The 22,426-nt window shown below is 40.4% G+C and overlaps 1 protein-coding gene and 1 non-coding gene across 8 annotated transcripts in view; one reads left to right on the top strand and one right to left on the bottom strand.

Annotated features, from left to right (window-relative positions):
• ppfia4 (PTPRF interacting protein alpha 4) overlaps positions 1-22,426 on the top strand; it is a 121,167-nt gene that overhangs the window by 58,272 nt on the left and 40,469 nt on the right. For all 7 annotated transcript variants that reach the window (XM_088337776.1, XM_088337775.1, XM_088337779.1 and 4 more), the window contains 7 exons: positions 8,386-8,487; positions 11,320-11,484; positions 13,431-13,505; positions 14,286-14,357; positions 17,974-18,189; positions 18,267-18,401; positions 20,186-20,320. In XM_088337776.1, coding sequence (XP_088193902.1) covers positions 8,386-8,487; positions 11,320-11,484; positions 13,431-13,505; positions 14,286-14,357; positions 17,974-18,189; positions 18,267-18,401; positions 20,186-20,320 — 900 coding nt within the window. The remainder of the gene's footprint in view (positions 1-8,385; positions 8,488-11,319; positions 11,485-13,430; positions 13,506-14,285; positions 14,358-17,973; positions 18,190-18,266; positions 18,402-20,185; positions 20,321-22,426) is intronic.
• On the bottom strand, positions 6,097-6,170 carry trnan-guu (transfer RNA asparagine (anticodon GUU)). The gene has a single exon. It is a non-coding gene; the product is annotated as a tRNA-Asn (tRNA).

Raw genomic sequence — 22,426 nt, 5'->3', positions numbered from 1 at the left:
GCCAGACGAACACGACAGCGACGACTCGGTATGGATTCCGCAATGCAAAAGAGGTAATCAATGTTTATCCATCCATCTATCCATTATCTGCACCGCTTATCCTCAGTCGGGTCGCTGGGGTGCTGGAGCCCATCCCAGCTATCTTCGGGCAGTGGGCAGGGGACACCCTCAACTGGTTACCAACATAGAGACAGACAATTTGCTCGCTCATTCACACTTAGGTACAATTTGGACCGGCCAATTCACCTGAAATGCATGTTTTTGGAACGTGGGAGGAAACCGGAGTGCCAGGAGGAAACCCACGCAAGCACGGGGAGAATATGGAAACTCCACGCAGGAGGTTTGATCTCATGAATTCTATGTTTAAACTTTGAATATTTTTTAAATCCACATTGGTATAATAGTTCATATGTAAATATACACACTGTCCCTTGAAATGATTTTTCAGGTTAAAAGTTTCCAAAGTGCAAAGAAAACATGTCATCGCTAAAGATAGCTTCAGACTTTTCAGGAACTCCTAAATGATTGAATGAGGTTACACTGGTTGAAACCCCTTCGCATCGACAAGCTCTCAGCAAATGAGAAAAACGAAAAACCACAAATGCACCGCTCACACACACACACAAAGGATAAGCGCTTCCCGGGAAAAAAATGGATTGCGTATGTTTGTTTTTTTTGGTACCCGGTTGCACTCCAATCTCTCTCCCTATTTTGTCATCCCTTAATCCCAAACTGCTTAAGGAAGCGAAAGAGAGCAATCCTTTGACAATGTCTGGCCCGGGTAGCTCTCGCTATCTCGCAACGGATGCGAAGGCCCGGAAATTTCTCCCGTCCGACGTGGAACCAGAGACATTTTCTTGGATTTTCTCCGAGCTAACGTGCGTTAGTGGCATCGGGACGCTATCGGGGCCACCGTGAGTCACGACGGTGCGTCTGCCGGAGGAAAAAGCCGCCTCAGTAATGAAATGGAGATTTGTTATTTGTCCGACAGGGATGCATTTTTTTATGTAAGACGGGGGCAGGGCGGGATATGCTTCGTCTGAGGAACATAAACCAAGCGCCGATACACTTGCGACACACATCTCATGCGGCCCACCTGTCCCTTTTTTTGCTCCCGTCTGTCTCCGGCTTCTGACCTCTTTTTGTCCCCGACTACATATACTCTCCCGTTCTGGCTTACGACTCGCTTCCAACCACGCCTTGCTCTCCCAGTCCCCGGCTACCGACCCGTTTTTTTGTCCCTGACACCGCCATCGCTCGCTACCGAAGATCCACTTCCGCGTTCGGAGCAGCATCCGAGTAGAAGAGCGACTTGCTTCCCGCGTCCAGCGAACACCGGATCGTGGGCGCAGCCCTTTCTCTTTCCTCCAATAAAACTTGTGAGGATTGCAACGCAATTGGGTTCTGTTTCCGTTCTGGTCCTGACACTAAATCATACCAATGCTATGCCCCACTATTGACCTATTTCGGGTCATTTTCAACACATTATATTCGAGTATGCGTCTCGAGTTTTTCCAGACGATGCTTCGGGGAGTCGGTTTCAATCGCTGTGATTGAAAGAGACGGTGAGCGCCAACAACTGCTGCTGGATTTTGGCCTGAGCTTCTGGTGTCCCTGAGGAATAAGACAGAAGCAATCACACACACTGACCCGATTTCTCCATTTGATCTCCTGTTTTGGAACAACATGATCATGTGCAAGAAACTAGGAAAAGACCTTTTTCATTGATGGATTAGACAGAAGCATATATGTATATTACATTAAAATAATTTGTTTTATTGCTTCAACTTGATCACATGAATCTCTTGCTTTGTGTGACGCATATGACGTTTGAGAGTGAAAGCAGTGTCTGAAACTCATGCGAAAAAGTTAGGCACCAGAGCAGACAACTCTGAAAAGTTGCCTGTACAGCCGTAAAACTGCCTATTTTTCACAACTTGAAACACAATAAGACGACTCATCGTAAAAAAAAAAAACGTTGTTGCAAAGTATTAAGGAATGATCATCAGTATAGATAACAGAACAACACTTTAAAATTAAGTTGATTATAAATCTACTTCTAACATTCATTACATGTATATGACATGGCTGTTTTCCATCTCCCATCAGTATGTACCTGTATTTACTCATCTTCAGTCACGCAATGTTTGCGTTGCGTCGTCTGCTACAAGCCACGTGAACTCCTCTTTCCACCATGCTTTTAATGTACGTTTACGTTTTGTAACGTCATCAATTTCTTTCGCTTCTTTTGAATCTTTCTTCTGGGGCTGAGGTTTTGGCTTGATTCCTAACCACTACTCAATTTTTCTTGTGTTCTTTGTTCGTCTACTTTGGAAAATGCACGACCTTATAACACTCGGGAAAGTCCGGAAGCAGGAAGTTATTTGATTCAGGCATCTGATTGGCTGCCAAGTATGCAAATTGCCAAACGAACCAAAATTTCAAACCAAATGGAGATTTCCAAATCGGAATAAAGCAAACGTTTGATTTGAAAAAAAAACTTTGGGTTTTTTTTCTCAGAAAAGTTGCCGGCCACCTGGGCGGAGACATTTTCTAAGTAGTACGCCCGACATTATAGATGTTATTTCAAACAATAGTGAAAGCATTTGACATTTGGGGGTGTTGCAAAATCCCAATCTGGTGACTTTTTCTGTCTCCAAGTGCAGAACAGCGCCTTCACTTGCTTACGTTTTCAGGAATCAAAACCATTTATAGAAAAAAATGTATGCCAGGAACTAACGATGCTCGAGAACTGTTTTTTTCCTTCCTACTGATCCTAATAACCAATAAAATCCTGCTTCTGGAGAGCAATAACCTATTTTTTCCTAAATCTAGCTTGCAGTAATAAATAAATTCATAAAGGCACCCACAATCTAATTGTTTTTATGTCTTGTTGTTATTTTTGTGTACAAACACAATAACCCTATGCAGCCGTATTGGACGGACTTTGAAAAGGCTATTCTAAAACCTTAATTTTAGCCTTAATTAGCCATTCCATTACCACCTTTAATGTGTGTTTGGGGTCATTGTCATGTTGGAACAGCCAACTGCGCCCAAGACCCACTCTTCAGGCTGATGACTTTAGGTTATTTTGAAGAATTTGGACGTAATCATCCTTCTTCATTTTCCCATTTACTCTCTGTAAAGCACCAGTTTCATTGACAACAAAACAACCCCACAGCATAATATTACCACCAACATGCTTGACGGTAGGCATGGTGTACATGAGGTTAAACTCTTCACCTTTTCTCCTCCAAACATATTGCTGGACATTGAGGCCAAATAGCTCGATTTTTGTTTCCTCCAGAAGGTCTTATCTTCGTCCATGTGATCAGCAGCAAACTTCAGTCGGGCTTGAAGGTGCCACTTTTGGAGCAAGGGTTGCATCATGCAGGGCAGCCTCTCAGTCCACAACTTTATAAGTCACGAACATTGCTAACCTCATGAATGTTTTTTGTGACAAAGAACTATCCGTTCCAATCACTCTATCAGAGAAAAATCAGAGCTGTAGAAATAACTGGAAACTCAAGAGAGCCATGACATTATGTTCCTTGTTGAGATTTATCTATCAAAATATACTGTTTACCTAATTGTTCAAATTAGTTATCTGACTCCATTAAACAAACACGACCCACATTCATCCAACAATTATGTGCGCTCCTTTTTTGAGAGAGAAATGACCAGGATCCGGCATTTCCACACAGGGGCGGATGTTTATTTTTCCTAACAGCAGATCTAAGTGTAAACAGGAGACGGCGACCCCTCCCAGTGGCCCCAGATCGTTTATACATTTCAACAAACAAAACAAAGACATCCTACTATCCCTATTGGCTATGTGTTCTCTGCAGTTAAGGTTAGCTTTCTCCTTTTGGTATTTTCCCCGCATGACGGCGTGTCGGCTGGACTTCACAATCTTCGCATACCAGCAGCGCCCCGACGTCTGCCCTTCTGCGTCTGGCCTTCTGCGTCAGTACTCACAGGCATTCTGTCATCAGAAATACGCCTGATGCATTCCACACAGCCTGGCCTACTATTGTACTTTGAATTAAAGCACAGTCAGTCAATATCTTTATTGTCTTAAACTGAATACATGTACTTTGTAGTCAATTGTATAAAATCCTTCATCCTTCACAAGTGGATGTCAACTTTCGACCACAACTGTAGATGCAGTGGAAAACTAAGCATTATGTCCCTCTAAACTCAGTTGGGCATTACTAACACATAATAAAGAGAAACATCTACTATTAGATGATAAACGCCACAGGCTCCTTGACAGTAACTAGCAAACGCAAACTGAAACGGAAATCCATAAGCGCAGCCGACACATGAGACCAAAGGACTTTGTGACCCGAGCAGGAAGGCAGGTCACATTGCAATAAATCGTTACAATGCAGGGTGGGGGGAATACGGCCGGTTGAAGGAAGGACAGAGTTAATTTAAGGTACAGGAATTGATCCTGTTCGTGCGTATTATTTCTGTGTGTGTCCTGCGACAAGGAAGGGGAAAGCTTGACATGATTTGGACTGAGGTGGGGATCGCAAAGTGGAACTGCCGTATGGCGGGGATAGAAACCTGTGCTCATTAACAAATACAGTCCAAACACCCGGTACCCCAGTGATAAATTCATTCTGTGTTTAATAGTGGACACCTGCAAAGGAGATTGCATAGGATGCCAGATTTGTTATTTATGCTAGTATCGTGCACTGTTTTGTCTATTATGAACAATTTATCGCTGACACCATCGGCTTTTGTGAGCTGGATTTCATCACAAAAGGGCTGAGGGAAAGGCTTTTCGAGTGACTTGTATTTTTTTGAAAAGGTTTTGGCACTCGCCTGTTTTCCTAGCGAGTCCAAAATACATCGGTTCAAAATACATTAAATACATCCATCTTTATTTTGAAATTATCACCCTTATAAAAACGTTAAAATTGTAAAAAAAAAAAATAGTATATCGATTTTGGAAAAAAACCTAATTACGATTTTTCATTCAGGTATTGAAATTTCGATACGAATTTCGATTTTAAAAGAAGAGTGCATCATTTGTGTTTTTGTTGGGACGGCGGAGTACTTAACCCTCCTGTTGTCCTCGAATCAAAATGACCTGCTAGTGTTGTTTAAAACCCTGAAAAATCCAATTATATATTATTTAAAACAAGAGAAAAATCACGAAACGTCTCAAAGAAGTGCACAGGCCCCAATTACAGTACACCATCACTTTATCTGAAACCAACATGCTAAATGTTGTGATTTTTACTCAATTGGTCAGCAAAATTAAATGTTGTTTTTATGTACATTTATATGTAACCTATATAAAAAAAGTAGAAAAATTGTCCTTAAAACGAAAACACTGGGGTAAATCATGTTGAGCTCTTTTAACTTAAGAAAACACGCCCTCTTCTGGGGAACTTTGTTATGGTTGCTGTCTGCTCACACACACACACACACACACACACACACGACTCAAGCCGCAGTGTTATGCGATTACACAATTGCACTATGTCACATCGCGATATCGATTATCGGTTAATCATGCAGCTTAAGTGGGGGACACCGGATACGCCACAGAGACTTGCCTTTTACTCAAAAAGTATGTTTTAATGAAAATATAAAGTAGCACCTAACAAATAGTTATCAATATAAGGTTCAGTCCTACTGAGCAAATGATATAGAAAGGTAACCTAGCTTCACCAACCAATCGCCCCTGGGTGGGGTTGAACCACCAACCTTTCAGTTAACAGCCGAACGCGCTGACCGATTGCGCCACAGAGATTGCTTTTTATTCAAAAAGTGTGTTTTACTGAAAATATGCAGTAACACCTTGTAAATCGTTGACAATTTAAGGTAAAATCCTATTGAAGAAATGATGTACAAAGGAGACCGAGCTTCACCAACCAATCGACCCTGGATGGGGTTGAACCACCAACCTCTCAGTTAACAACCAAACGCGGTGACCGATTACGCCACAGAGATTGCCTTTTATTCAAAAAGTGTGTTTTACTGAATATATGAAGTAACACCTTGTAAACAGTTGACACATTAAGGTAACATTCTACAGAACAAATGATATTCAAAGGAAACCTAGCTTCACCAAACAATCGCCCCTGGGTGGGGTTGAACCACCAACCTTTCAGTTAACAGCCGAACGCGCTGACCGATTGCGCCACAGAGACTTGCCTTCATTGAACAAGTGTGTTATAATGAAAATATAAAGTAACACCTTCAAAAAATGATAAATTTAGGGTAAAATGCTTTTGAAGAGATGATATAAAGGAAACCTAACATCACCAACCACTGGTACCTGGGTGGGGTTGAACCACCAACCTTTCAGTTAACAGCCAAACACGCTGATTGATTCCGCCACAGAGACTCTCCTTTTACTCAAAAAGTGTGTTTTAATGAAAATATACAGTAACACCTTTCAAATAGTTGTCAATTTAAGGTAAAATCCCATGGAACAAATGATATTCAAAGGAAACCAAGCTTCACCAACCAACTGTCCCTGGGTGGGATTGAACCACCAAACTTTCAGTTAACACCCAAACGCGCTGACCGATTGCGCCACAGAGAGTTGCCTCCAACAAAAAAAGTGTGTTTTAATGAAAATATAAAGCAACACCTTTCAAATAATTGTACATTTAAGGTAAAATGCTTTTGAAGAGATGACATAAAGGAAACTTAAGGTCACCTACCACTCGTCCCTGGGTGGGGTTGAACCACCAACCTTTCAATTAACACCCAAACGCGATGACCGATTGCGCCACAGAGAGTTGCCTCCGATAAAAAAGTGTGTTTTAATGAAAATATAAAGCAACACCTTTCAAATAATTGTAAATTTAAGGTAAAATGCTTTTGAAGAGATGATATAAAGGAAACTTAACGTCACTTACCACTCGTCCCTGGGTGGGGTTGAATCACCAACCTTTCAGTTAACACCCAAACGCGCTGACCGATTGCACCACAGAGACTTATGCCTTATACTCAAAAAGTGTGTTTTAATGAAAATATAAAGTAACACCTTTCAATTAAGTGTCAATTTAAGGTAAAATGCTTTTGAAGAGATGATATAAAGGAAACCTAACGTAACCAACCAATTAAACTTAACGTCACTAACCACTCGTCCCTAGGTGGGGTTGAACCACCAACCTTTCATTTAACAGTCAATCGTGCTGACCGATTGCACCACAGAGACTTATGCCTTTTACTCAAAAAGTGTAATTTAATGAAAATATAAAGTTTGTTTTGAAACCATTATTTTGGACAACAATGTCAAAATGAGAATAAACACTCAGGGGAGACACATTTTAAGTGGTATATGGGACACAGGCTTTGGCATTATTGTTTCATAGATTTTATCAAAGCAGCAAAACGTCACAAAGTGACATAAAATGTGTTGAAGAATTTGCTTTGGCGTTTTGTTGAATTTTGTCTTAAAATTTAGGGTGTGGCCCATAATATTTTTGCTTTTATGGTTCTTTGGGTCAAAAAGAGCGGCCCGGCGGCAGAGTAGTTTGCGCATCCGTGGCACAGTTCTTGGGTCATGGGATCAAATCCAGCGACCAGCCTTTCTGTGTGGAGTTTGCATGTTCTTCCTGTGCATGCGTGGGTTTCCTCCCACATTCCAAAAAGATGGATTTTAGGATAATTGACCGGTCCAAATTGTCCCTAGCTGTGATTGAGCGAGCGGATTGTCTGTCTCTGGGTGCCCTGCTACTGGCTGGCAAGCAGTTCAGGGTGTCTCCTGCCCTCTGTCCAAAGATAGCTGGGATGGGCTCCAGCACCCCCGCGACCCTACTGAGGATAAGCGGTGCAGATAATGGATGGATGGAGGGTCAAAAAGGTTCTTGACCCCTGGTCCACTGTCTTCAACTTCACTAGTTATAAATCTCTCAAAATCTTTACACAGCAAACAAATTCTGATATAAATGCAGAGAAAAGGATGTGGGGCGTTTTTCAGCCAATCGTGCATCGTCATTGTCATGATGACGTCTTAGAGCATCTTAGAGATGCAACTCATCATGCGCGCCAACACTGCAAAGATGACGCCTTTGAGTCTGTCAAAAAATTTGTCGTTGATGGCTGGCAACCAGTTCAGGGTGTCCCCTGCCCACTGCCAGAAGACGGCTGGGATGGGCTCCAGCACCCCCGCGACCCTATTGAGGATAAGAGGTGTAGATAATGGATGGATGGATGTTGGAAAGAGGGAAAAATTACATCAAGAGAGTTATTCAATACCAGAATGTGAAAACGTCACAAGGCAGGGATGTCCTATCCCAGAATCTACTGTACAATCATAGCAGCACTAAGTTTTTCATTTGTGTCGGAACAATCTCTCAATTTTCAAAATGGCTTCAACAAAGGTTTTGTATGTTTCTTGTTTTTCTGCAGGAGTTTGCAACGCTTACCAAGGAGCTCAACATATGTCGGGAGCAGCTGCTGGAGAAAGAAGAAGAAATATCCGAACTGAAAGCCGAAAGGAACAACACAAGGGTAGGTGTCCGAGTGCTTACATCGGCAAAATGAACGGAGAAATAAATGATACAAATATTCTTCTGTTGGCATTTATTGTGTATTGCATTTAAAGGGGCAGTGTGTATCAGTTGTACACTAGATGTGGCTGCAAGTGAAAATAAATGCTAAAAAGCACGAGGAAGAATCCACTGAAAGTGACCAAAAGGCGCCGTTTTACTTGGATTTTACTCGTTGTGTAGCCCAGCCTTTTTGAGGTATATGGGTAGGCGTAGCAGCAAGATTGGCAGACCATTATGTCAGCGAGTGAGCCCCATCTTGTGTAAAACAAATGCTAATATACAAGTACTTTTACAAATGCATGTTTATGTAATACTTGGTCTTTTTGTTTGATATTTTAATAATATTAATCTTTTAATAATAATAAGTGTTTTGCTACTAGGAGGAGCTAAATAATACACGTGTCACGGTTGCCATGGCGCCCTATTGACAGATTGGCTTCCCTGCTATTCAAACCCGGTCTTGTCACTCTCATTTTGTCAGTCCATCTGCGAATCTCCGTGTATACTAGGCAAGTCTTTTTCGACCCGGACTCCCGCCTTTCCCGTTTTCGGATCACAGTAAGAGTACGAGAGCGACCTGCTTACCAAGAGGATCACGGGCGCTGCACTTCCTCTTTCTTTCAATAAAATTGTGAGAAAACGTTACGCAATTGGGTCCTGTTTCCGTTCTGGTCCTGACAACACATGCCTCTAAAATTATTTTTATTGTTTTTCACCTATTAGTTTATTCTAATTTTAAGAAGATAATATATTGGTGGAAATATATTCAAAAAGAGCATAATTAGCAGCCAACATCATTATTTCCTTTACGCAATTGACATAAAAAAAACACAGAATCATTCAACACAGAGGAATATTATTGTTTTTTATTTCTATGTATTCAAGCAAGGAAGAGGGAGAAATAAAGTTGAAAAAATAATTGAAATTACTTTTTCAAATGAGCAAAATTATCTGCTAGCATTGATAAAAAAATGATTAAAACATTTAGAAAAATCTATTTTTTTTCCAAGTCAAGTCACATTTATTTGTATAGCCCTTAATCACAAAATGTGTCAAGGGACTGCATAGGCTACAATGACACAATCCCCTGATCTGAAACCTACATGCGGGCAAGGAAAAAATCAATACCTCAACGTCATCAAAATAAGAAACCTTGAGAAGGGGCCTCACATGTGTCAGGACCAGAACAGAGACAGGACCCACTTGCGTTACGTTTCTCTTAGTTGTATTGGGAAGAAAGGAAAGGATTGCACCCACGATCCGGTGATCGCCGGTCGCGGGAAGCAGGTCGCTCTGAACACGGAAGTGGCACTTTCATGGCGAGCGATTGCGGTGTCGGGATCGGAAAAAAACGGGTCAGTAGCCGGGAAAGAGCACAAAAAAACGTGGTCGGGATCAGCAACAAGTCGAAAGCCAGGAGAGGAGAGTAGACGTGGTCAAGATAAAGAAAACGGGTAAAAACCAGGGAACAGACAGGAGCAAAGACAGGAGTGAGTCAAGGTCAAAAAAGCTTGCCTAGAGTAAACTGATGTTCGCAGACTGACTTACAACAGGTGACAGAAAGGAGTGGGTTGAACAGCGTGCAATAGATTTAGAATTGGGTAACAGTACACAAAACAGTGAACATGAATACAAGAAATACTGTAATAGGTATTATGTTTTCAAAATAACCACAACTACACTATCAATATCATTTTAGTCACTTGAGCAAGCATTGAAAATATACAAGAAATAACAGATTTATTTTTCAAATGAAAACTATCTACAGACATGATCATTTTTTATATTTTTTTACTCAAGTAAACTTCGGTTAAAAAGGATCAAATAAATAGTAAATGGTCTGCATTCATATAGCGCTTACAAAGTCCCTGAAGACATCCCAAAGCGCTTCACATTTTCCCATTCACACACACACACTCACACACCAATAGTGGTGTCAGCCATGCAAAGCGCTTACCTGTTGATCGGGCACATTAGGGGTTCAGTGTCTTGCCCAAGGACACGGAGGAGCTGGGAATCGAACCTGTGACCTCTCAGGCCCAAGACGAGCACTCTACCTTGTGAATAAGTAAACGGAATACAGGAAATATGGTTAGAAAAAATTGGAAACCAGAAATTGATTCGCCCATGTTGACATTTTCATCTGTGTTCTTAATTAAGTTTTGGAAGAAGAACATTTACGTTTTGTAGCGTCACCAATTGTGGTAGCTTCTTTTGAATCTTCTTGGGCTGTGGTTTTGGCTTGATTCCTAACCACTTCTCCATTTTTCTTGTGTTCTCTGTGTGTCTACTTTGGAAAATGATATGGTAATGCAGGACTTTATAACGCTCGGGAAAGTCCGGAAACACGATGTTATTCGATGCAGGCTTCTGATTGGCTGCCGACTATGCAAATTGCCAAACGAAATGAACGAAGATTTCGAAATCGGAATAAAGCAAAAATTTTATTTGAAAAAATCTTTGTTTTTTTTCTTTTCTTTTCTTTTTTTTTTCTTGAAAAAGTTGTCAGCCACCCCGGCGGAGACGTTTTGAAAAGTTGTAGGCCCGACGTAAAAGATGCACGCCCCAGACGTCCGGGCAGACGTTATTTCAGACACTGATATATGCCAACATTAACTTTATAATGTTGTACTCAAATGAGTATTAAAGGAAAAAAAATATTAAATACATTCAAAGTAAATGTAATAAATGATTTTTCACAGTGCAAATTCAGATTAAATGTACACGGTCTGCATGTTCCCATCTCGGTACCATAACAGGTGAAAAAGCCTTTTCCTGTGTTTTTATGCAGCTGCTTTTGGAGCACCTGGAGTGTTTGGTGTCCCGTCACGAGCGCAGCCTGAGAATGACGGTAGTGAAGCGCCAACCCCCTCCCCCTTCCGGAGTCTCCAGCGAGGTGGAAGTCCTCAAGGCCCTCAAGTCCTTGTTTGAACATCACAAGGCCCTTGATGAAAAGGTAAGAGAATGGCGCACAGGGTTCAGTCATACAACCTCAGGGGTAAGAAAACTATGGCCTTTGGGGCACCACTTCCTTTTGAGTGTCTTAAGCAAGTAGAGAGCGTTGGCACGCATCATTCTTGAAGTTATATACTATTTTATACGCTGTTTTATTCCACTTACACTCAAAAATACTTGTCCTAAGTTCGACCTCGGCTTTGAGTGCAACTCTTCAGAAGGGTGTCGTAAACAGCCTTTGCTTTGGAATGTGTCTTTGGTTTCAGTCTGTGCGGATAACAATGACTTATCACCTCGTCTGGGGGGTTAGAATGTGTGTGTCGTGCCCCATTCTGTCCATGACCTATCACCCTTCTCCCATTCTTCAAAAGGCAAGGAAATCTGCATCGGCCGCAGCTTGGTCACTGGGGTTTGAACATTTCAACACCATGTGTTATAAAAGTGGGCAACCCTGGAGTCCCCGTCGCTCTTTCTCCACACGATTGTAATTGGCAAGGAAGAAAGATCCATTCTTTGATTCGGCTAAATGAATTAATATGTGGACTATATTCAGCACTCGGCTCAACAATTTCTCTGACGTTTGAACATGCTTCAACTGTAAGGGTTTAGACAAGACACATGGAGTGTCTTCGGAGTCAGATTTCAGTTTAATAAATGTTAAAACCTTACACTCTCCAGGCTGGTTTTTGGGTAGGGGTTTGGTCGTATTGGTTTCCATTGGTTACCGGTAGTGCGAGAAGCTTCCTGATCCGATGGCACTTCTTAACCCCTTATTGGCGACCGTAGGACTGTTGACAAAGACGTGTCTGTACAATGTCACCAGTCACTGAAATATGTCATGCCACACATCATTGCAAAGCTTGGAAAAATGGAAAAGCTCTTGGGATTCAAGATGTGCTAGACCAATTTAAAATGTACTCATAACAGAAAGTCTGAAACAGGATACCTGAAAACTATACCACCATGATTACTCACCAATAAGTCCCTTGAGTATTCAGCTGATGAGTTAGTATTCTACAAAAATGGAGTCGGTACACCCTGGACCGGTTCAGTGAATCCAACACTGTAAAATATTTACTCCAAAACACACGATAATCCCGAAAGAATAAAAACTACCTTAAAGCATGTCTGCATCATTGGATGTCCCTCTATGTAATCCGTTTGTTCGCAACTTAATTTTGGGTTACAAATAGACAGACTCGTAATATTAGTTCTAATAATAGCCTCTGACATTTTGATTGACACCACTTTCGGTCAATTTTTTCATGGTCCACAGCCCACATTAGCCAATAGAGACTGTTTGATAAAACAAAGCTCGATGAATATCTTCAGCCAGTAGTAACAGATTCAAATGACAATTCACACATTGGTGTGCCAATTCAATTTTCAAAAGAATAATACATTATTAATTATTATTAATACAGTATTCAAACTCGATCCCAAAACAAACGTGCGTGACGCCAATTGTGATTCCTTTAAACGCACCATTATTATGCGCAAGTCATTGACACCTGAAAAGAGAAGTCAAACATTTACAACTCTTTCAAAATGTCTAAAAAATGGCAAAAGTAAAATACACAAAGGTTTTATAGTTGTAAACCTGGCTACTTTCAGAAACAGCTAGACCTACACTTAGAAAAATGTGTAAAATACAATGTTTACTTTTTCAGATTGTGATCAAATTTGATAAGGTACCAGATGAGGCTAAACTATTGTCTGACCTGTTTTCCAACAAAGATACCCATTCTACACTCAAATTACTTAAAATTAGCAGTACTTGTAGTGATTACTTCAGTTTAGGACAAAACCTAAGAGTCTTACCTTTTGAAAGAGACTAAAACTTTCTATATTCTCCAATCGATAAGGTTCCACTAAATCAGTGGCCAAATGACCACTCTAATGTATTTTTGTCAACAAGAAAACCGTGCCGATGTTTTTACCTGTCAGGTGCGTGAGAGGCTTCGAGTGGCTCTGGAGCGGGTATCCACCTTGGAGGGACAGCTATCCACTACCACACAAGAGGTGAGAAAAAATTATAATTATTATTTTGTTGTTTTTTGTTGGATTTTTCCCGAGTTTTAGTCATGAGGTAACCAAGACCCCCAATTCCAACTCCTCATGCCCAGCACCTAGGTAGGGAGTCAATTGGTACCAACGTTGTTAGTCTCTTTTTGGTCTAAAAACGACCCTTTACATGTGGGAGAGCTATAAAATTTGGCTAACGCTAGAAAATACACCACGCATGAGACTTGTTGAGTTTTCTTAACAATTGCAACTGGATAAAGAAAGAAGGAGCAAGCAATTTTACCTGCTTTCAGCTCGCTACCCCAACTCTTTCCGACCCTCCCCCTTCTGCCACCGTGTTTTATTGAAGTCACAAGGGTGGAAAAGTACTGAAACAAAGAGGATTTACCATCCCCCCTGGAAAAGTACACTTTTAAACAAAGACAGGAAAACTAGGAGATGCCAAAAAGGGCCAACTGATTAGAAAAACACACTTTTGAGCAAATAAGTTTAAGCCTACTTTACAGTCTCAGGCATGACTCGGCCGAAGCTTGAACCTGTAACCTCCCAGTCCGGGGGCAGGCGCCCAACCTTAAGGCCACCAAGCTGGTAGAAATGATAATAATTCAGTCGATGAAATGAGAAGATGGAAATCAAGGGCTCAATTAATGAATGTCCTTATAACATAAAAACAGACTCAGACAAAGTGCATTAGATGAAGTACATACACTGGATATGTTTTTTACTTAAAAACATAAAATAAAATGTGACTTTTTTCGATTCCCTCCTCCAACACAGCTGAGCATGGCGAGGCAAAGGACGGAAAACGATTCGGTGGAGCGGATGGACGGATGCAAACTTCCTTGGAAGGTCTTCATGACTGTGTGATTGTTTTTCTGTTCTGTGCCATTTTTTAATATGCCTCAAATTGTTTTTCGTAGCTTATTTTCGCGGGAAAAGGTAATAAATTGGCAGAAAAAAAATAAAAAAAAATAAAGATAAAATGCGTTAAATATTAAAATAAAACTTAAACAATAATAGTATTTAGGTATTTAAGTACTTGAGTATTTGCCTCAACAACATATCCGATTGGCTTCAGCGAGATCACATAAATACTTGAAACGAATCTGATTGGTTTGGACACAAATCATATGTTTAATAATAGCTCTCTGAGACCTTTCAAAGTAAATAAATTAGAATGTACAACAACTTACATGACTAGTCTTTCACTTAAACAAAAAACAAACAGTGCAGGGAATACAATTCGGCTTAGCAGCAACTCGAATACAGGTACATGAAAACTAAAATAGCTCCCTGATTTTTTGACAATAAAAAATAAATTAACTTAAAACTTGAAGTGCAGAGATTTCACTTTAATAACCCTCATAAAATTGTAATGGAAATTTCAATGGATCCCGCAAATTCACTCAGCCTTCTATTTTAGCGTGCTTTTTATCCTCTCAATCACAAACACGCTTGATTGATGAACTCATGTTATGATAAGAGCTAATCTATCAGTCTCCCCCTGAAAATGCTTCCCCGAAAACAAGATCACAACACTTTTTACAATTTTTATCCTTAATCACTCACAAGTTTTTCCACCACAGACCTTTTTAAAATCTCAATATTTTTAGCGGTCTGATTTGACAGGCATGTCGGGACTCGTGACTTAGCAGAGCTATCTCTGTTTGCTCAGCTTTAAAGTTGTTCTTCCTTCAGTGGCTCTGCCCCTGGTGGCTGAGCCCATCAGAGGGCGCAGGGTAGTTATGGCACGAGAGAGGGAGAGAGAGGCTTGGCTGTATCTGAGCCTTAATGCTTGGCCCGTAGAAAAAAAAAGAAATTCCAAAATATTGATGCTAACCTCTAATTCATACCTTCGAAGACAGTGTGCCGGCACACATCCATCCTACAATAACAACACACTGTAGCGAATTTAGGGGGCCCTAAAATAAAGAATAAGAAATAAATTAATCTGAAGAGACAAATTTAATGCTTCTATTAAGACTGTTTTACCTCTTGGAGCCTCACATGGGTTTTAAGATCCATTTTTTTCAGGAAAACTAATGGAAAACCTCTCAGTCCAACTCATTATCTGAAGTTTGGCAACAAGTCAGATTTTTAAAGCGAATATTTGTACCTTTTTGGAGGTTCATAATACTTTAATTGAGACACGTGCACTCAAAGAAAATTGTTTTATATTGATTTAAATGTCATGAACCAGAACAGGATCAGGACCCAAACACGTGACGTTCTCACACAAGCCTTTATTTTACGGAAATGGGGAGTCATGCACGTTAGACAGCGGTCTGGCATGGAAGGACAGGAAGCCAGAGACCGACGAGATCGATTCCAATTGCCCGAATTGATATCGGACAGATGGGGTCAATACCCGGAGAGGACGGGAAAGACAGAGAGGATAGATAATGAAACAGGATATCGAAAAAAACAGGACAAACTAGAAAGGAACGAAAACTGGAGAGAATAATAAACAGGACAAAAATAGACACGAACGAAACTGGAAACTGATATTAAACAGGAACAATACGGGACTGGAAATAGCAACAGGATAACAGGACCGAGTCAGAACCCACGTCTTGCGGGGCAGAGGTTCGTTGATGGACTGACAATGTAAGAAAGAGCACACTGAGCTTAAAAAGACAGAAAGCCAAACTGTCAATGAGCCGCAGCTGGAGCCACACGGGCGGGGCCAGTTGGGCGCCATGGCAACCGTGACAGTAAAAACACGACACTTGAAGACAAAATAGGAATAATAGGTAAGAGAAGGAAAGAGAAGAATGGATTGAAGTGGAATTACATTAACAAAATAAAAAGGAAACAAAATAGTGGCTTGGATCCATGGCTGATAGTCTGGTAGGCACCATGCAGGTAGGCACCTTGTATTGCTCACCCCGCCGGTGTAATTGTGTGTGTGTCAATGGGTAAAGTGTAAAGTGTATTGTATAGCACTTAGCGCTAGATAAATGCAGTCCATTTACCACAGGAATTTATTAGTACAGTGGTGTTATTTTAATCAGATAATGATTCCCTTTCACACCAATTTATACTTTTTCGGAATGTCATTTTATTTTTGTCCACTTGGAGGCTATCCAAAGTTCCCATTTAGCTCAAAACACACACTGGGTGCACCACACTATCGGGCGCCACACATTTGGATGAAAAAATAATACTTTTTTGTGCGCCTTCCAGTCGTGAGAATACAGAAATGTGCTATTGGGTCCCTTTTATTTTTATATATAATTGATTTTTTTAAATAAATAAGGTGCATGAATTAAATTCATAACTTCAGATTCAGTTTTGAATTGTGGAACTTTTGATTCCATCAAAGGAAACGAGTGGCGTAGTCAATTGGCCCACTCGGTTGGTTTGGACACATGGAAAGGATGGATGAGGAGCTCCGGCTCTGCATCCACAATATGGCCCCCTCATGACGCCGGCACGAGAATTCTTCAGGGCAAGGAGTTGATTCCTCGAATAAAGGCATTTTTGTGCGTTAAAACCCATAACCAAAAAATAGACGGGACGAAAAACACCGAAGATAGAAGCAGACACTTGAAACAATAAATCACAAAAAGAGCGAAATAACACGGAGCTGCTGTAAAGGCTGCCGCTCGCGGAGGCCCCTATGATGTCCATGAGTGCCCCGGAGGAAAGAGGTTGAAATGTAGTGGAAGCTAGAGCTCCTGTTGGTGATAGGAATGAGTGGAGAGGTGTTGTAAAAGGATAGTGGGATGTTTGGTCGCTTTGTAAGGGATCGGCAGGGCACCTGTATGATGCGGCAGGGGTAAACCAGTGAAAGCTGTCAGGCCCTGCTGTTGAACAGAAGAGTGTGTTCTGTCACCCTGACCCGAGTGACATGGCCGCTTTCTCGTGTCCCGTTTCATCTGGAGGGACGAAAGCATGACCGACTTGGGTGCTAAGGTACCTAACTTGTTAGGGTGTCTGGGCATTTGGGTTGGCTATGGTCCCCAAAAATGTGTGTGTTTTTTGCTAGTTTTTCCCTTTTTTATTTTCTTTGTTTTTGTATGTGTTTGTATTGCTGTCAGTCACCCCTCTTGAGGGATATGACCATGGTCGATAGATAGAAATATTGTATCTTTCTCCATTTTATTTAATCTTTTTCATTTTGCGCGTGTGCTTCCGTGTCCAAGTAACTGGGACCGCCCGTTGGGTTTGCCTGTTTGAATATGCGTCCCCAAAGATCTACCCAATTATAGCACTCGGCTTTGAGTTGCAGAGAGGAGAAAACATACAAACAACAGCATGGCGATGTAACCTCAAATGTCCACGCTTGGATAAACTCACCAATGTTATCTAGGTCAAGCATCTCTAGCAGCAGGATAACTCATACAAGTCAATTTCTGTTTCATCAGAGTTTGAAACCCTTTTTAGTTCAAATCAGCACCACTGAGACCCAAACGTATTCCGCAATCACATTTCCATTGATTTCAGACGTTTACCTTTGCAGAGGCTTCCCAACGGCTCCATCGAAGACGACGGCGGCCGAGCATCGGAGCTGCAAGATCTCCTAGACAGGACCAGTAAGGAACTTGCCCAGAGTCGAGAGCACTCTGCGTCTCTTAACGGTCGGGTCGCTGAGCTGGAGGCGGAGCTTGCCAGTGCCAGGCGGGAGTTGAGTCGCAGTGAAGAGCTGTCAATCAAACAGCAGAGGGAGCAGAGAGAGGTGAAGAACCACCACCGGTTTTTCCTCTCTGGAAAAACACACAAAACAAGGTTAATTATTTATTATCATTTATGCAGAGAGAAGACATGGAGGAAAGAATAACAACTCTGGAAAAACGTTATCTGGCTGCTCAACGAGAAACCACACACATTCACGACCTCAATGACAAGCTGGAGAACCAACTGGCCACCAAAGACTCCCTGCACAGACAGGTAGTATCAACCAAGTTGGAGTTAATACAGTAGAATCCAGGGATGCAGCAGGAGTTTGTTTTGCGGTGGGTTCATAAGGTATTATTGCCGTATGGTGGGGGAATAGAAACCTAGGCAAATTAGCCTCACCAATGTGAGACCAAATGGTCTTAACTGGTCTGAATGCGGCAAGCAAGGGCAGGTTACAGCAACCTAGCGGATCAGCACAAGTCTTCTAAAAAAATATCTGCGAGGCTTAATCCAACAAGGCTCACATACTCACTCGACAAAGTTTGAATTTTGTGTTGTCGTTTTAAAAAAAATACTTTTCGTATGGTGGGGAAACAATGTAACGAGGGGACGATAAAACATTTCCAGAATCGCAACGTGAAAACATCTTAAAGCCCAAATGTGTGATCACTAGATGGCACTGTATTGTCTCATGCAAATGAAAACCAATGCCACAAAGCACCCCTCCTCCCATTCTTCAAATCATGGTTGGGAAATTTGCATCGACGACCAATCACAGCAGCATGGTCATGGGGCGTGAACATCGCATCGGCATGGGTAATAACATGGGAAGACCTTGGAACCTCGTCGTCTTCTGCACACGAATGTCTTTTTGGCACAGCAGAAAGATTCGATTTGTTCAACTCTTTGTTTCGGCTAAATAATTTAATATGTGGACTATGCTTGGCGCTCAGCACAATAATTTCTCCGGCCTCTGGACATGCTCCAACTGTAAAGGTTTAGACATGACACGTGAAGTGTCTTCGAAGTCAGATTTCAGGCTAATAAATGTTAAAACCTTACAGTAGCCAGACAAACATGGCGGCAACCACTGTTTAAAAACACAAATTTCTCGACCTTTATATCTGATATCTCGATTTTCATTTTTTTTTAATAAAACTAACATTGGTATTAAGGATTTTATACATTTGACTATAAAGGATTTTATACGATTGACTACAAGTTACATGTATTCAGTTGAATGCAATAAAGATATTCACTGACTGTGCTTTAGTTCAATGTACAATAAAAGGTCAGGGCAGGCTGTGTGAAATGATGTTTTGTCTAGAACTTTTGATAACAGGACGTGTGAGTGTGCTGACGCAGAATGATCCAGACACCAAGGCGTTGCAGTGTGGGATTGTTGAGTGCAAACAACTGCTTGGCACGCCCATGGGAGGAGCCGAGACGCCATCTTGCAGGGAGAAGTTAACCAATAAGAAAAAGCTAAAGTTAGCTGCAGACACATAGCCAATTGGCGAATAGTGGGATGTCTTTGATTTGTTTGTTGAAAAATATAAATGATCCCGGGCAACTTGGATGGAGGCCGTCTCCTGTTTACACCTTGATCTGCTGTTAGGAATAATTAACATCCGCCCCCGTGTGGAAATGCCGGCACCTAGTCATTTTTTCTCAAGAAAAGAGCACGCGTAATTGTTGGATGAATGTAGGTCGTGTTTGTTTGATGGAGTCAGATAACTAATTCGAACTATTTAGTAAACGGTACACTTTGATAGTTTTAAGCCCAACAGTATAATAGTTCAAATACTTGTGCCTAGTATTCAAATCAATGTTGTTTGTACCATTGGGAGGCGCTAAATATTACACACTGTCCCTTTAAAGTTGGGATGCTGTGGTTCTACAATATTCTACTTCACTGTAATAGATCAATGATCAATAAATCAATGAGATGCTTACATACTCCCACTCCCTGGTTATCTATCTATAGATATCTAAATATTTGTTTGCTGCCGTCGCATTCATCCTCCATTCTTTTTTCCTTTTTTGCGAGTCAGAGCGAGGAGAAGGTCCGGCAGCTGCAGGAGATGCTGGAGATGGCCGAGCAGAGGTTGGCACAGACCATGAGGAAGGCTGAAACGCTGCCCGAGGTGGAGGCTGAGCTTGCACAGCGTGTAGCGGCGCTGTCAAAGGTTGCACACACAAACGCACACTTGTTCATGAAGGTCTTTCTTTTTTTCATTCGCGGTATTTTTCAGACTATAAGGAAATTCATTTTTTTATATATATATATTTGAAACGTATACAATGATAAAGCCAATTTATGTATTAGGTCCAAAAATATTTATCAGAATATAAATTAAAGTGACAGATCATACTTTAAAGCACACACCTGCACAAAAACAAATACCCTGATAAACATTTATAGGTGGCCCAAAAATGCCTGTTAGAAATGAAAAGACATTCATATATCCACCAGCAGAGGGTAGTCTAACTACACACAAAAAATCAACACGGCCTTTTAACAAAGCAGTGTTACTGCCATATACTGTACACCCTTTAGCAAAATTATCCAAAAAAGGAGATCATTGTATTTTAAAAATATCTTTTACCCACATTAAAAATATTCATTTATTTATTTATGTATTTATTTAAATAAGCTAAACAATCTGCTGCTATATAATATTTACCTATCTACCTTGGTCATATCCCTCAAGAGGGGTGACCGACAGCAAGACACACACATACAATAACAAAGAAAATAAAAGGGAAATAAATAGCAGAAAAAACACACAAACATTTTTGGACGATGACCAACCCAATTGCCCAAACACCCAAACGAGTTAGGCACCTCAGCACCCAAGTTGGTCATGCTTTCGTCCCTCCAGATGAATGCTAGATAATATAGATTTGCTTATTATAAGTATAATTTTCTTCATTGGACCACAAAAGTAAGTTCAAGTCTCCAAATAATAAAAAGTTTACCGTAAATGAGAAAATGTATTTGATTAATTCCTGACTTATTTTAATTAAATCATTCTTTTGTGAAGGTATTTTGTCTTGTTCCTTATTTGAAATAAGAAAAGTCATCCTCAAAGTCATAAAAATGATCTTATCTGGCAAGAAATATTGAAAATGTTACAACTCTTTTCCACCTATATTAGGGGAAACAAGTCTTACAAGAAGCAAAATGTTCCACAGAGAGACTGAGGAGATCATTACTTCCTCATGCCATGAGGCTCTTTAATTCCACCCAAGGGAGTAAAAACCCACATTAAACCCCACCCCCACATTTGCATATTACCCTATTTTTATTACATTGTGTATTTTCCGTGGCACTATTTAAATACTCTATATCAACACGTTATATTGGGTATTTTTGTATTCTATTTCTTTTATTTTATTATTTTATTTTTCAATACAAGGATACTGCTGGAAGTGTGAATTTCCCTATGGGGATGAATAAAGTATCTATCTATCTATCTATCTATCTATCTATCTATCTATCTATCTATCTATCTATCTATCTATCTATCTATCTATCTATCTATCTATCTATCTATCTATCTATCTATCTATCTATCTATCTATCTATCTATCTATCTTTCTAATTGATAAACTAACAAGTACAACTCAAGTAAGAAAAAACTTCAATCATTAAAATTATTCTAAGAAATACAATTTACACAATTAGACATGAACAATAACTGTTTTAACTATGCCGTTATGTTTTTTTTATCGGTACCATGTCTGCACTTTTACTTTTATTGTGTATATTGGGTTATCTATGGGTATTACGTTTTTATCTATATTTATTCTGAATATTTATGGATCTTTGCATTTTTTTTTAACTGTGAAGAAATGCTCCAAAAGAAGTTTCGTTGTTCTTTGACAATGACAATATATTTTTCTAACTGAACTCACCGCATTAGATATGATATTTAATTAAAACCTGATGTACAAGCCGGTGGATAAAATTGATTTGCTTATCTTTAATATAATCTTCCTTATAATCCGTGTTGTAATCCGTCCGTTATGCCTGATAACTCCTTCGTACAAGTAAAGAAACTCTAACAAGGATCTGATTCTTCATAGTTCCCCATCAAGGTTGCGGTAGGATTTGGATTATTCCTTTGGTATTGACTTTGGAATACTCATAGAATCAATGTGTTCATTTCATAGATTCTGGATACCCTAAATTGGAGAACGTTTAAGATGTGTGTTTTGGGTCTTTTTTGGGTTGCTTTTTTTGCTGAACCTAATTGTCATTCACCTGAATTGTGTTGGTGTAATAATGG

Source organism: Urocampus carinirostris, chromosome 6, assembly GCF_059441175.1.
Source record: "Urocampus carinirostris isolate Australia breed hairy pipefish chromosome 6, RoL_Ucar_1.0, whole genome shotgun sequence".
NCBI classification, from domain to species: Eukaryota; Metazoa; Chordata; class Actinopteri; order Syngnathiformes; family Syngnathidae; genus Urocampus; species Urocampus carinirostris.
Note: the sequence above shows the minus strand (reverse complement) of the source record. Positions and strands in the feature narration are given on the sequence as shown.